We start from the raw sequence: 13,162 nt of genomic DNA, 5'->3' as shown, positions 1-13,162 counted from the left end.
ATTTGATATAATTTTTAACAGACACATTTTATTTCCCCATCTTAATGTAATCTATAGGCTATTGTGCATTTATTCAAGGCTTAAAAAAGAACACTACCAATCAAATTTGATAGACATTTGCCATTATGTATTTGAGCTACCATAACAAAATATTACAGACCATGAGTGCCTCTTCAAACAAACAAAAATTGCAGACAGGGTAGCTTAAGCAACGGACATTTATTTCTTCCAACGGGGAGGTTGGAAGTCCATGACACGGTGCCAGCGGGGTGGATTTCTCTTGAGACCTGTCTGGTTGGTTTATAGATAGTCACCTTACCGTGCGTCCTTTTTTTTTTTTTTTTTTTAATAAAAACACTAGTAACTAGTAGTATTAGATTAGGGTTTCACTCTTATGACCCCTCTTAACCTTTGCTACCTCTTTAAAGGTCTTCTCTCCAAATATAGTCAAATGGGGGAGAAGGGAGGACTTCAACATTTGAATTTTGGGGAACACAACTCTGTGAAACATTAGAATTGTGTATATTAATTTATAATGGTATGATATACATAAGAGACTGATACAGATGGTACCTTAGACACGTAGATTTAAAGATATGAAAATGTATACAAAAAATTTCAGGGGGAAAAAGATTGAGGCCAAACAAACTATATTGAAGTCTGGGGAAAAATACCATAAACTTTAGTAGAAGTAATTTGGATAAATCTTCTAAAAACTTAGAAATACAAGAAGCACTTGGCAATTCCTGTAATAGTTCCTTAAATGTATGTCATAATGGGTTGCCAGGGAAATTGTCATATTGTCACTTCATTTCATGAAGTGAAATAGTTCCCAGTCATCTTCATCCCTTTGAGCATGTTTTATTTTCTAAGCAAGAATTCATCATGGGAGACCTTTTTTCCTTATTTTGGGAGGTAGATCCTCCCCCCATACCTTTAAGTTTTACCATTCCAAATCAGGATTATGAATGCCAGAAGGATGAATCTTGTGGGGCAATAGGGAACTTCCTGCTTTGGTATTTTGTCATTATATTGGTCCTGATGTTCTTCTCTCGGGCTTCTGTTTGGGTAGGATATCATTTTTTCATTTTAAATAATATTTTTAGTGTATACTAGGGGATTTTTCATAAATTACTTTGCTGAAACTACTTTTTAAAATTTATTTTTTAATTATTAAAATAATTCAAGGTCATTTTAGAGAATCCAAAAATATTAAAAAGAATGGAGGAGAAACTTTAAAACTATTTCACAGAGATAACCACTGTTAACATTTTTGAGTACATCATTCTAGGTTATTTTTCTTCTTTTTTTCTGTCCCAGTATATCTCTGAATGTTTCCTCTTACATGGCTGGCATTATATTGTATGTATTTTCATATCCTGCTTTTTAAACTTAATAATATACTGTAAGCACTTCCAAAAGTTATATTCACTCGGCACTTTTAATGATTACTTAATTTTCTGTCTTGTGGTTACATCATAGATATTCTTCAATTTTGTGATATTTAGGTTATTTGTCACTTATCTATATGCTAAGTAATGCTGGGATAAACTTATGTCCTGGTTAATGACTTCCAAATTCTTTTTGTAGCCATTTCATTCTAGTCAAAGATAAAAAAAAAAGTTAGTCATATTGATAAAAACACATGCAGGATTTAGGGGATTTTAGAATGAGGCAATACACTTTCTACATAGGATAAGATGCAGAACTAAACTAAACAAAACTAAAGTCACCACTCTTGATCACTTATCAGCAGAAGAAAATCCCATGCTCTTAGGAATGACATAGGCACTTTATCAGGACTGTGAAGCCCCAAAATATTATGAGCAACCAAGCTCTTATAAATTGCTGACATGGAATCCTTGCTGGCCATTAATGCCAGGTTGATGATTAATCAAACTACCATCCTTGAGCATTATGGCCAGAGCCCTGGTCTGGCAGTGGTCAGCTAGACTGAGTGCTATATCAGCTCTGGATAGAGAGGAGGTTTGCTATGTCTGTGCCAGCCAGATTCCATTATAATAATCAAAGATTCTTCCCCTACCATATCCCAGCCAAGAAGAAGTTTCATCTAAAGTCTAAATGCTTCTTTAAGGTAAATACTTTGCCAAAAGGAGATTTAGAATAGTGATAGTTTATATGTGTCTTAGATTCCCCAGCTAAGTATATTGAATTTGTCTGGCCTGGCAAGAAAAGCTACTTTAGAAAATTAACAAAAAATTGAAATTGATCATTGGCAATTTCATCATGAAGACCACTTAAGAGGTCTCAGCTATTCCTCTGCTCCCTTGCTTGCATCAGCTCTTTGGAGACTCTGAACCCTGAGCTTCAAGGACTCAAGGGAGTATGTGGTCCAGGCTCTGTTTGCAGGCAAACAAGGGATCATTATCCACCTCCTTTTTTAGTTGATAAGGCCCACAGAAATTAAGGGACTTGTCCAATGTCACACAAGTGATTAGTGACAGAGTGACAGAGGGGACTAGACCTAGATTTCCTGCCATATTATTTGTTTACTTCAAAGCATAGTTTGAAATGTTGAATTAAGTCTATTCAGTGTTGATTAAAACCTTAATTATCTTAGAGGTTTTGTCTTTCATTTTGTATCCTTTGTGGCAGCTACAATTGGCGGGACTGCTTCTCCTGAAGGGTCCCAGATTTGAAATCTGAGAACCATATGAGAGCTAGTCAAGAAGACTGGAATTTTTCCTTCACTTTGAACTTCTTCATTTCTCTGCTAAACTATGAGACTTTATTTACAAACCTTGAAGTAATGGTAATAGTGCGATGGAAATGTGGTGGTAATTATCCTCCAACATGAAGCACGCTGTTTTCCTCTGGATTTCCCACTTTTTAAGATGCACTTACTCTTTTGCTTTCAGAGACTATCAACACTCTATTTAACTTATATAGTTGTTTAGGGTTTATTCAGATTGCTAGTGCTGGTATTTTTCTGGAGAATATTAATCTGAAATCCTCATTTTGCCTGTATGAAACTGAGCTTAGGAGGTGTTAAGTGGTTTGGTAAGATCACAGACTGGGTTAGTGGCAGAAAGACAGAGCACAGCCCACATTTTCTACTCTGCCCTCAGGGCAGGCACTGCTGCTGTCTTCACTCACTAAGTCACACACAAAGATAATTAATAAAATGCTTTTTGTAACCACAGTCCGTATGATTCCACTTAGCTTAATGCAAAATCTTTCTTTTAATTTTGTGGTTATATTTTGATTTGACATCAAATGTGGAAGCTTTCTGTAGAAATGAGAGAAAACCAATAAGTGTTTTCAAACACCTTCCTCCCTCCATTACAAAAGTACACATTAGAGAAAATGTGAAGATTACTGGAAAATAGACAAATCACTCCAGATTATGTAGAAATAACCAACTATTAACTTTTAGGCTTATAAATTTCCAATTTTTAAATAATTTTCTCTATGCATATCGAATTTAAAATATTTATGGAACTCTAAACCATTTTTTAAAAAGGTGTCTTCAAAGAGGACTCCACTGTCAAGATTTTCAGAGAATGGTTACTGTTACCTCCAAAACAAAGATATACCTTGTTAGGTACCAAGAAAGCACTGGGCCAAGGATCTTAGATTGCAGTTACAAATATCCAAGTATGACACTTTTTAAACCCAAAAGAAGTTTGACTTTCTGCATAAATTCATTCTTCCCCTTATTGTAGAAAATTTGAAAAAAATGGAAAAAAGTTGCTGTCTTACCACCTAAAAGCCAACCCCTTATATCCATATGTTCCTTAAAATCTCTTTTCATATTTTTCTCAAACTTGTGATCATATTGTTATATACAATTTTGCATCTTGAGTTTTAGCTCCACATCAAAACATTTATCTCGTTATGACATACTTTTATTATAATGTTTTACAACTAAATTTTATATGATCATACCATAATTTAATTAGCCATTATCTACTTTTGAATTTTGAATTTTATATCATCCTAATTATCCTATCATGAATATTTCTGTGTAAAAAGCTCTCTTTCTTTGGGGGCTTATTTCCTGGTGATAGGTTCCTTGAGAAAGAATCGTATGTCAAGTCGTTAATGAATATTTCTAAAGTTTTTGATACATTCTGAAAGTTGTTTTGTATTTGTGTCTTTTGAAAAATCATTTTCAGCATCAGAAAGTGGGACACTAATCTGAAATATGGGACAAATATATTTATAGGGTCTTGGGGCAGAATATTTGGAATTGGTCTATTTGAAGAAATCCATTTCTTCTGAATGTCATATTAACAGGTAATAAATTATTGTTGTATCTTGAAGGAAACTTTCTGAAAGATTAGGAGGTATTAAGTCCATGAATTCAGGTAAAGATATTTGTATATGTAAATGTCTCCTATCAGACATTTTATTTAAAAAAATCAATAACTCAACCTGATCAAATGTTCTTTAAAAACATTTTTGAATGAATTGAAGTACTATTGAATCTGTTTTTAAATGAAATTTCTGTGTAATGTAAATGAATATAAGGAAAACTTTATAACCTATAGCTCCTCCTCAGCATTATTTTCTCTCCTGTCTCTGTTCCATTTTGCTTAGATTAGAACCTTTTGGTGGATTATGTTGTCAAAGCATGATCTGCTGAATGGGCAGCAGAAGTAGAATCACAGTTATAGGAACTCAACAAGTACTTATTTAACTGTGCTGAATGTTTAAAAACAGTCATGAACACTATTGCCTTGGGCAATAGTTTTTCTTAACAAGTAAATATTAGTGAAAAACAACTGAAATCACTCTTAACTAATGTATATTTCTGAGACAGATGTCTGAGACTAAAAAGGATGAAGACAGTGGGACAAGTGCTTCAGTAAGTAAAGGTGAGAGCTGGTGTGTGGCTGGTACTAGACTATGATGAGAGGCATGTGCTGAGTGTGGAAAGCAAGCAACAGAGGCGAACAGCTAAAACCATGGCAGGGCCTCTCCACCCAGCAAAGGCCCAGTGGGTGAGCTCCTTGCTTTTCTAGTTCCTAGTTCAGGACAGCTCCGCTGCTTGAGCCAAGCCATCAGAAGCAATGAATTAGTCGTAGGTAGAACACAAGCTCTCCTTTCATTCCTCAGCACTCTCTCTTTACATTAACTTGCCTTTTGTACATTTTGCTGTTAGTGCTAGACAGGAAAGTGAGCTGATGTGCATCTTTTTCAATAACCTATAAGCAGTGGTGTGCTGGTAAAGGTTAACAATTGGCTCTCCCAAAATGTGCATGTTTTTATTGAAAGGATATATATCATACAATCTACACGATTTATAAATAATAAAATATATAATGCCCTTTATGGTAAATTCTGTGTACACCACTGATGCACAGAAAATGGTCTCCTTGAATTTTTTTTTTTTGGTGGTACTAGGGATTGAACTCAGGGGTGCTCTACCTCAGAGCTATACCCCCAGCCCTTTTTATCTTTTATTTTGAGACAGGGTCTTGCTAAGTTGCCCAAACTGGCCTCAAACTTGCAATCCTCCTGCCTCAACCTCCTTAGCCTCTGAGATTACAAGTGTGTGCTACCACCCCCAGCCCTCTTCTTGATTTTTTGCCAGACCCTTACGTTCTGAGCATGACTGCAGTTGAACGGGTGTAGTTTCAGCATGAATGTTGTTTTCCTCAAATGAGAGTGAAACAGATGTTATGTTGGAACTTAACATGGTTGTCTATGATATGAGTGGTTTCTTTGCTGAAATGGCTAATAACTTGAGAATACTGGAAGAACATTTCATTTTGGGGAGCTATTCACAAGGTAGTGGCTGCAGGCATGACTCTGAAATCTGCATTAGTAACATGTTCTCTGTCACGTTCTTAATCTTAGACAATCAACAAAACCATACATCAAACCCTGATCTTTTGTGTTTGCTGATTTTCAGGGTAACCCCATCAAAGCTGGTTTCAAGCTACCAGCATGTCACTGAACATGGAGTTGGGGAGAGATGTGCAGTAGCATACCCTTACACAGCAGATACAACAGATACAACAGCACCCAGATACAACAGACATAAGTGAATAGTTTCAAGATCATACAGCACAGTAAACTGTAGTACAATAATTTGGAAGTGATGGTTATTAAGTAATTATTACCTTTTTTAGTGGCTTGATTTAATTGTAAATTTGTATGGTTTTTAGTAATGACTATGTGTAACTATCTCATGAAATTCCTGAAAATTTATTAACGCTAGTGAGCTGGTTTGAGCCAACACCAGTGCACAACTGCACAAAGAAAATATCCTTAGTTTTTGCTACCCAAATCACCCTCATGTACACACTTGAATCTTTGAGACTTCAAGACAAAGGGGAAAAAGTCCTTCCTTGGAAAAGTTTGGAGACTTTCCCCTTTGTTCTTAATATTCTGGAGTCTGCAAAACTTCAAAAGTGACATATCAAGCATCTGTCTGACCCTCTGGTCTTTGGGAGATGGGGTATGGTACTGGTAAGTGCAGTCAGCTGCCAGCCGTGCACATAACTGAATAAAAGCAGGGACTTGACATTTGGCCCTTACCAGTGAGCCCACACATGCTGTAGGCTTCCTTGGATAATGTGAAGTTACAGTAAACAACCATGTGTCTAACTTGTCCATTTGTTTTTTTGGTTAGCAAGCAAAGAAAATTCTTATAAGCGACAAAGCAGAGATGGTTCCTGGGACTTTACTCAAGTAGTGAAAAAAACCAAACAGTTTCAATTTTCCCCGGTAACTGACTCAGAATTGGCCTTGGTCAATGCCTATCTTGAACAAAGACGAGTCAAGCGCCATTCTCAACTCCATCAGGTGAATCGGACCCAACATGACAGTGACACTACTGAGTGTGACAGTGAAGAATCCAACTCAGGAGCCTCCTCATGGAAGGAGAGTGAAAGTGAGCAGCATCTATTTCCAACCGGTATTAAGAGGAGAAAACTAGCTCAGAGGCAAAGAAATCTGGTGAATTACCAAATCAGAGAAAGGCCCTGCCTCCACTGCAAAGCCATGAGAACCAATGAATGGTTGACACGCCATTTCCTACAGAGCACTTCAGTTTCGGTCACCAGGAAGGGCGATATTGTAGAGGAAAAGGCTTTGCCTGACATTAATCCAAAATTCAAAAAATTTTGAATTTCATCTTTACCTTACTCGAAACCAAGTGAAAGAGATTAATAAAAATGAAAAATCACCAGAGCCCTAGGTGAGGAGACTTTTACAATAAAGTTTCTCTACTATCAACAAAAACATACTTGAAACACAAGAGGTAAAATTTCAGACAATTCTTTTTTTCAAGGAAAGGTCAGTGGATTTGTTTATGGCACCACTGGAACACTGATGTAGTCACTGTGATTTTTCTTTTATTCAAAAGAGCATATAATAGATATTTCATGCCTTGAGTGTGTGTATTTTGCTTATGTCTATAATGCAAATAAGGAAGCTCTTTGGAAATAAATTTATGTTAAGAAACCATTTAAATTTATTCATATCCTTTGGTTATCTGACTGATGGAATGAACTAGAGGAAGTTGGTTGGATTAGAATTGGTCCATCCTCTCTAGGTTTCTGCTTTCAAACAACTCTACTGGAGCTCTGTTTCTACATCTATTTACTAGGGGCTATTGAGGAAGAGGAACTCAGGGGCCTAAAAAAAATAACTGATTCCTAGAGTAGACCAGGGAGTGAAGCAGCATGACTCAAAGGGTAGATGGACCATGGGCTGTCCACAGCTGTTGTCCTGTGGGCATGGTAGGTGCCAAAGAAAACATTTTTCTGATACTTGTTAAAATGGTAATGAAGATTTTATACAGGGCTATGGCAATAAAGGTCAATAGGGAGATAAATCAAGTTCAACTCCTAACACAACAAGGACAAATGGAGACTTATAGTCAAAGGACAGGATGGAGGAGGTCAGTAGATATAAAGAGACCTCAAGGATCAGGGGATTCCTGCTAAACTGACCCAACAGGGTTCTTGGTAAAGGCAGGCCAGACTTGTACCTCAAAAGTAGGAGTTGAAGAACTTGATATTGGGGGATTCCTCCTAAACTAATTTAAAAATGTTCTTGTTAAACTGGGCTGGATCATTTGTGAGGCCCTGGGTTCAATCCCCAATACTTCAAAAGAAAACAAACAGAACACAAACCTGGCTGGGGCAGGCCAAAGAGTCCAGGACCAAAACTGAGGCCTAGTGAAGAATAGGACTCAGAGGAGCCTGACCAAAGTTTAACCTTTGTCAGAAATTAGCTGAAATTCAGCCATGGTTCCTGTGAAGTGGGTGGCCATTCTGGATCTCATTCTTTGATTAGGTGGTAGAACCACAGCTGGATTTTAAAACAAGGCCCCTATCTCAGAGAAGGCTGATGAAGCCAAGATAAAGCAGCAGGAACTGGTTATGGGGCTAGAGTTCAAAGAAAGGCTTACGTCTTGGGGAAGGACATGGGTACTCTATGTGACCAAGATTGCAGCCTAATAACTAAGGACTGAGCCTTTCAAGGGGGAGGGGACAGGAAAAGGACAGGCCAGAGACCAGAGAGCTGGTACTCATTCCTAACAAGAGCAGATTCCTTATCTGATTACAAACATTGGGACTAGGGTGCTAGAAGTCAGGACATGGGGTGACATTTCTAAGCTAGGTTTGTAGAGCTTTTGTCTTACTCAGACTGCCTCAGTTTTGGAGTAGGCTTGAAGGCACAGGTGGGAAGCGGAAACGTCAAGCTTTGATGGGCATGGTGATGCACATCTCTAATTTCAGTCACTCCAGAGGCAGGAGAATCTCAAGTTTGAGGCCAGTATCAGCAACTTAGACCTTCTATAGAAGTTTATTTATTTTTTTTTTTTAAAGTGGATGCTGGGATTATAGCTTAATGGCAGAATACTCTTGAGTTCAATCTCAAGTACTTCCAAAAAAAGAAAACCAAGAGTGCAAGCACTGGCCTTTTTCACAAAGACTTTGTTACCTACTTCGCCCTGCTCCCGGGGCAGAACTCATCATGTTCTCCTCTGTGTACCTGTGTGCTTTGGAAAGCCCTCCAACTCAGCACCCTTAACATTTGGATGAATGTGTTTGTTTGCACATCTCTGTGCCCTATATATTTGTGAATATTTATCCATCCTTAAAAATAGAATCCAGGATTGGTCTCCTTTGTATCTCTGTAGCCTAGCACAGTGCCAGACAACATGGCACATAAATAATGCAGTTCAGTCAGTACCCAAAGGGATCCATGAATTCAAAGGGAAGACCTGGGAAAAAGAGGCAAAATAATCCAAGTGGTGGCATGTATCCACAAACAAGTGAATAATTCCAGTATTTCCAGCTTGATGTGATCAAGATCGATGTGAAAATAAGACCCCAATGAATCGCAAATAAACAAAATAACCAAGTTTAAAAATATAATAGTAAGGGCTGGGGATATAACTCAGTTGGTAGAGTGCTTGCCTTGCAAGCACAAGGCCCTGGGTTCAATCCCCAGCACCACAAAAAAAAAAAGAAAAAAAATATATATTAATATATACTTAAATATATATATATATATATATATATATATATATATATATATATATATATATTAAGTTGCAGAGGCAGAATTTGGACCAAAGTCATCTGGCTTCAGAATCCAGACTCTTAATTACTATGATCTTAATCATTCTTCTCTGAAGACAGAACAGTACTGATTTCCAGGTAAGTTAATCAGCACTTTCTACACAGTCATAAATAAAACCCAAACATATACAACCTCACCAGAGCCTCTCCAAAAAGGAGGACAATGGCCATTTTCAAGATAATAAAATAAGGACTCACTCTCTGGGTGTTCTGCTTATAGACCTAGAATATAAACCAATGAACTGTTACCCAGTCATTTATGCCAAAGGCTGATACTTTTCCTGGTTTCACAGATGGGCCTAGGAAGACCACAGTTGAGGGGTAAGAGATGACTGCCTGTAGGGAGAAGGAATAGGGGTTGGTTCAGTATGGCAGGGTTATAAATTCTATAAATATGCAGGAATTAACCAGGATAATCTGTGAGAACATTAAACCCAAAACAGAGGCTAAATGTCGGTGGGAGGTATCCCAAACCAGAGTGACACTGAATCAAAAGAATGAGACACAATTCACAATAGCTATTGAACCAACCTAGATGCCCTTCAACAGATGAATGAATAAAGAAAATGTAGTATATATACACAATGAAGTATTACTCAACCATTAAGAAGAATGAAGCTATGGTATTTGCCGGTAAATGGATGGAACTGGAGACTACCATGCTGAGAGAGATAATCCAATCCCAAAAAACCCAAGGCTGAATGTTCTCTGATATGTGCATGCTAACAGTAAGTGAAAGAGAGGGAAGAATAGAAGTTCATTATATTAGACAAATGGGAATGAAGGGAAAGAAGGGGCATGGGAATAGGAGACAGTAGAATGAATGGGACATAACTTTGTTATGTTCATATATGAACACATGACCTGTGTAACTCCACATCACGTACAACTACAAGAATGGGAAGTTATACTACATGCACATATATGTCAAAATACACTGTATTGTCATGTATACGTAAAAAGAACAAATTTTTTAAAAAGAATGAGATATGGTAGGATGAGGAACAAAAACATGGCCAGGTGGGTTGGGACTGAATTGATGAGTGAGATACACAACTGGAGAGGTAGGAGCTGGTTCATGAAGCCCAGGCTGCAGACACTGGTCAGGGCTGGATGTTGCCTTTGTGCAGAATCTCAAATGGTGTTTCAGCATGGGGCCACTGGCCTGTTTGACAGTGTCCTTATTAGTCCCTCCTTGCTGGATGGGACAAACTAGATCTTCTCTGGTTTTAAAGGCTGAAACCAGTCACCTGATTGGGTGACTGCATTGAAGGGAGGCATGAGATTCTTGGGCCTGCCTTCATCTTTGACCCATCCAGTCAGATAAGTGTCAGAATTGATCTGTATGACAATGCCCATCTATATCAGGTATCAGGAACTGGGATACAGGGAACTGTGTGAATGTAGGGAAGGGTTCAACTAAGATGGATGCAGTGAAGAAAGAGAGAATACCCATAGGAGGTATTTGTATAGAGGAGGGAATGGGGAACCTGGGAACATGGGCTCCAGGGTAGACAGTCTCAAACTCTGAACAATTTTGGATGGTATGGTTTTGGTGGGAGGAGAGATGAGCTAAGTTAAACCTAAATAAATAGCAACAATAACGACACTGATTCTAAGTAGCACTTAGAGAATGCTAGGCTTATGCCAGGCATACCCAAACCTTTAAAAAAATTTTTTTTTAGTTTCCAGTGGACCTTTATTTTATTCATTTGTATGTGATGCTGAGAATGGAACCCAGTGCCTCACACATGCTAGGCAAGTGCTCTATCACTGAGCCACAGCCCCAGCCCCACAAGCAAGCCTTTTTTTTTTTTTTTTTTTTCTTTGCGGTACTGGGGATCAAACTCAGGGCCTTGTGCTTCTGAGGTAAGCACTCTACCAGCTGAGCTATCTCCCCAGCCCATAAGCAAGCCTTTTAAGAAGATTATTTATCCTTCACAAGCCTGCCAGATAGGTATTATCCCAAAGTGTGGGTGATGAAACTGAGGTGTGGGAAAACCAAATAACATACCCAAGGTTATACTGCTGGTAAATGTTTGGGGAACTGAACTGACCACAATTTTTTTTTCCCCATGATAATACATTATCCATGTTCTTCATGGAGAGCAATTAGATAAAAACTTTAGATACCAAATACCAAACCCAATTCAGATAGACCGCAGAAGGACTGTCAATGGAAAATACAGTCAAGAGAAACTAAGCAGAGATGGGAGCAGTTTGGAAGTGAGCTGGGGAGGTGTACCCTGTTTGGTAGAGAGGCATTATAGCATCCACTTGCCTCATCTGCAGTGGTGGAGCCTGGCTAGCCTAAGAGAAAAGGGGAACATGGAGACTGATCTGGAAGGGTTGATGAGGAGAAAAATGAACTTTGTGCTAAGTGAAATAAGCCAGTCTCCCAAAACCAAAGGCTGAATGTTTTCTCTGATAATTAGAGGATGATATATAATGGGTGGTGGGGGTGTGGAGTGGTAAGAGAAGAATGGAGGAACTTTGGATTGTGAAGAGGGAAATGTGGGGGGAGATAGTGGACTGAGACAGACATCATTACCCTATGTACATGTATGATTACACAAATGGTGTGAATCTACATCATGCACAACCATAGAAATGAAAAGTTGTACCCCATTTGTGTACAATGAATTAAAATGTAGTCTATAAGAATAAAAATAAATAAATCTGTCAATATAACTGCGGATCTGTCCATTTCTCCCTGAAATTCTATCAGGGAAGGTCCATAGGTGAATAAATATGTAGATTAATGATTTTCATCTTGATGGATTGACTCATTTGTTATTATGAAATGACTCACTTTATTCTTGGTAGTATTTTTTTTTTTGGAATTTAATTTGTTTGACATTAATAAAACCAACATTAAAAAAAAAAAAAAAAACTTTGGAATATTAAGAAAGTAGAGGCAATAGAGGCTAGAGCAGTGAGGTAAACAGCCACGGGTTTAAGGGGAGAATGAGGACAGGATCTGGTTTCAGGAAGGGCAGTGAGCCAGCTGCCCTGTGCCGCCCCAGTGCAGGTGCTTACGCAGGCCTTGCACCAACCCGCATACAATAAAGAAAGATAGCAACTATCGCCCTACCCACTACCACACCTTCTGTCATGAAGGAACCTATCACCCAACATTCCAGCTAGCCTCTGGAGTGGTATTTTCAAAATGGTGACCCATTCTAGTGATCTTCCCTTATCTGTGGTTTTCTGGTCCTTGGTCTGAGTTACCCCTGGTCAACCTCAGGTACCAAAACCTAAATATACAGTACAATGTATTTTGAGAGAGACCATACTCACATAACTTTTATTGTAGTATATTGTTGTGATTCTTCTATTTTGTTATTGTCGATTTATTTTAGTGCCTAATTTTTGAATTAAACTTTTTAATAAATATACATGCATAGGAAAATCATAGTATGTACAGGGCTTGGTACTATACTATCTGTGATTTCAGGCATTCTCTGGGGGTCTTAGAATATATTTCCTGTGGATAAGGAGGTCTACCCTAATAGATCACAAAATCAGTTTAGCAGGTTGCGACTAGCCCTTATCAAAAAATAAATAGAAAATAACAATGTTGCACAAATAAG

General features: G+C 38.0%; 1 protein-coding gene across 1 annotated transcript; it reads left to right on the top strand.

The window, feature by feature from the left end:
* The first annotated feature begins 885 nt into the window (after positions 1-885).
* Ssmem1 (serine rich single-pass membrane protein 1) lies at positions 886-7,308 on the top strand. Its single transcript, XM_047562762.1, has 3 exons — positions 886-1,068; positions 4,787-4,841; positions 6,605-7,308. The coding sequence occupies exons 1-3, from the start codon at positions 886-888 to the stop codon at positions 7,099-7,101; spliced, it is 735 nt and encodes a 244-aa protein (XP_047418718.1). The 3' UTR covers positions 7,102-7,308.
* The last annotated feature ends 5,854 nt before the right edge of the window (positions 7,309-13,162 follow it).

This window comes from Sciurus carolinensis, chromosome 8 (assembly GCF_902686445.1).
Source record: "Sciurus carolinensis chromosome 8, mSciCar1.2, whole genome shotgun sequence".
NCBI lineage: Eukaryota > Metazoa > Chordata > Mammalia > Rodentia > Sciuridae > Sciurus > Sciurus carolinensis.
This window is presented reverse-complemented; position numbering and strand designations above follow the sequence as displayed.

Bases quoted from the DNA above. Each gene is read 5' to 3' on its own strand.
- Ssmem1 (XM_047562762.1), top strand. From the start codon at position 886: ATGGGAGACCTTTTTTCCTTATTTTGGGAGGTAGATCCTCCCCCCATA. The intron at 1,069-4,786 runs GTAGGATATCAT...TTTCTGAGACAG, and splicing joins TCTCTCGGGCTTCTGTTTGG to ATGTCTGAGACTAAAAAGGA. The intron at 4,842-6,604 runs GTGAGAGCTGGT...TTTTTTGGTTAG, and splicing joins AAGTGCTTCAGTAAGTAAAG to CAAGCAAAGAAAATTCTTAT.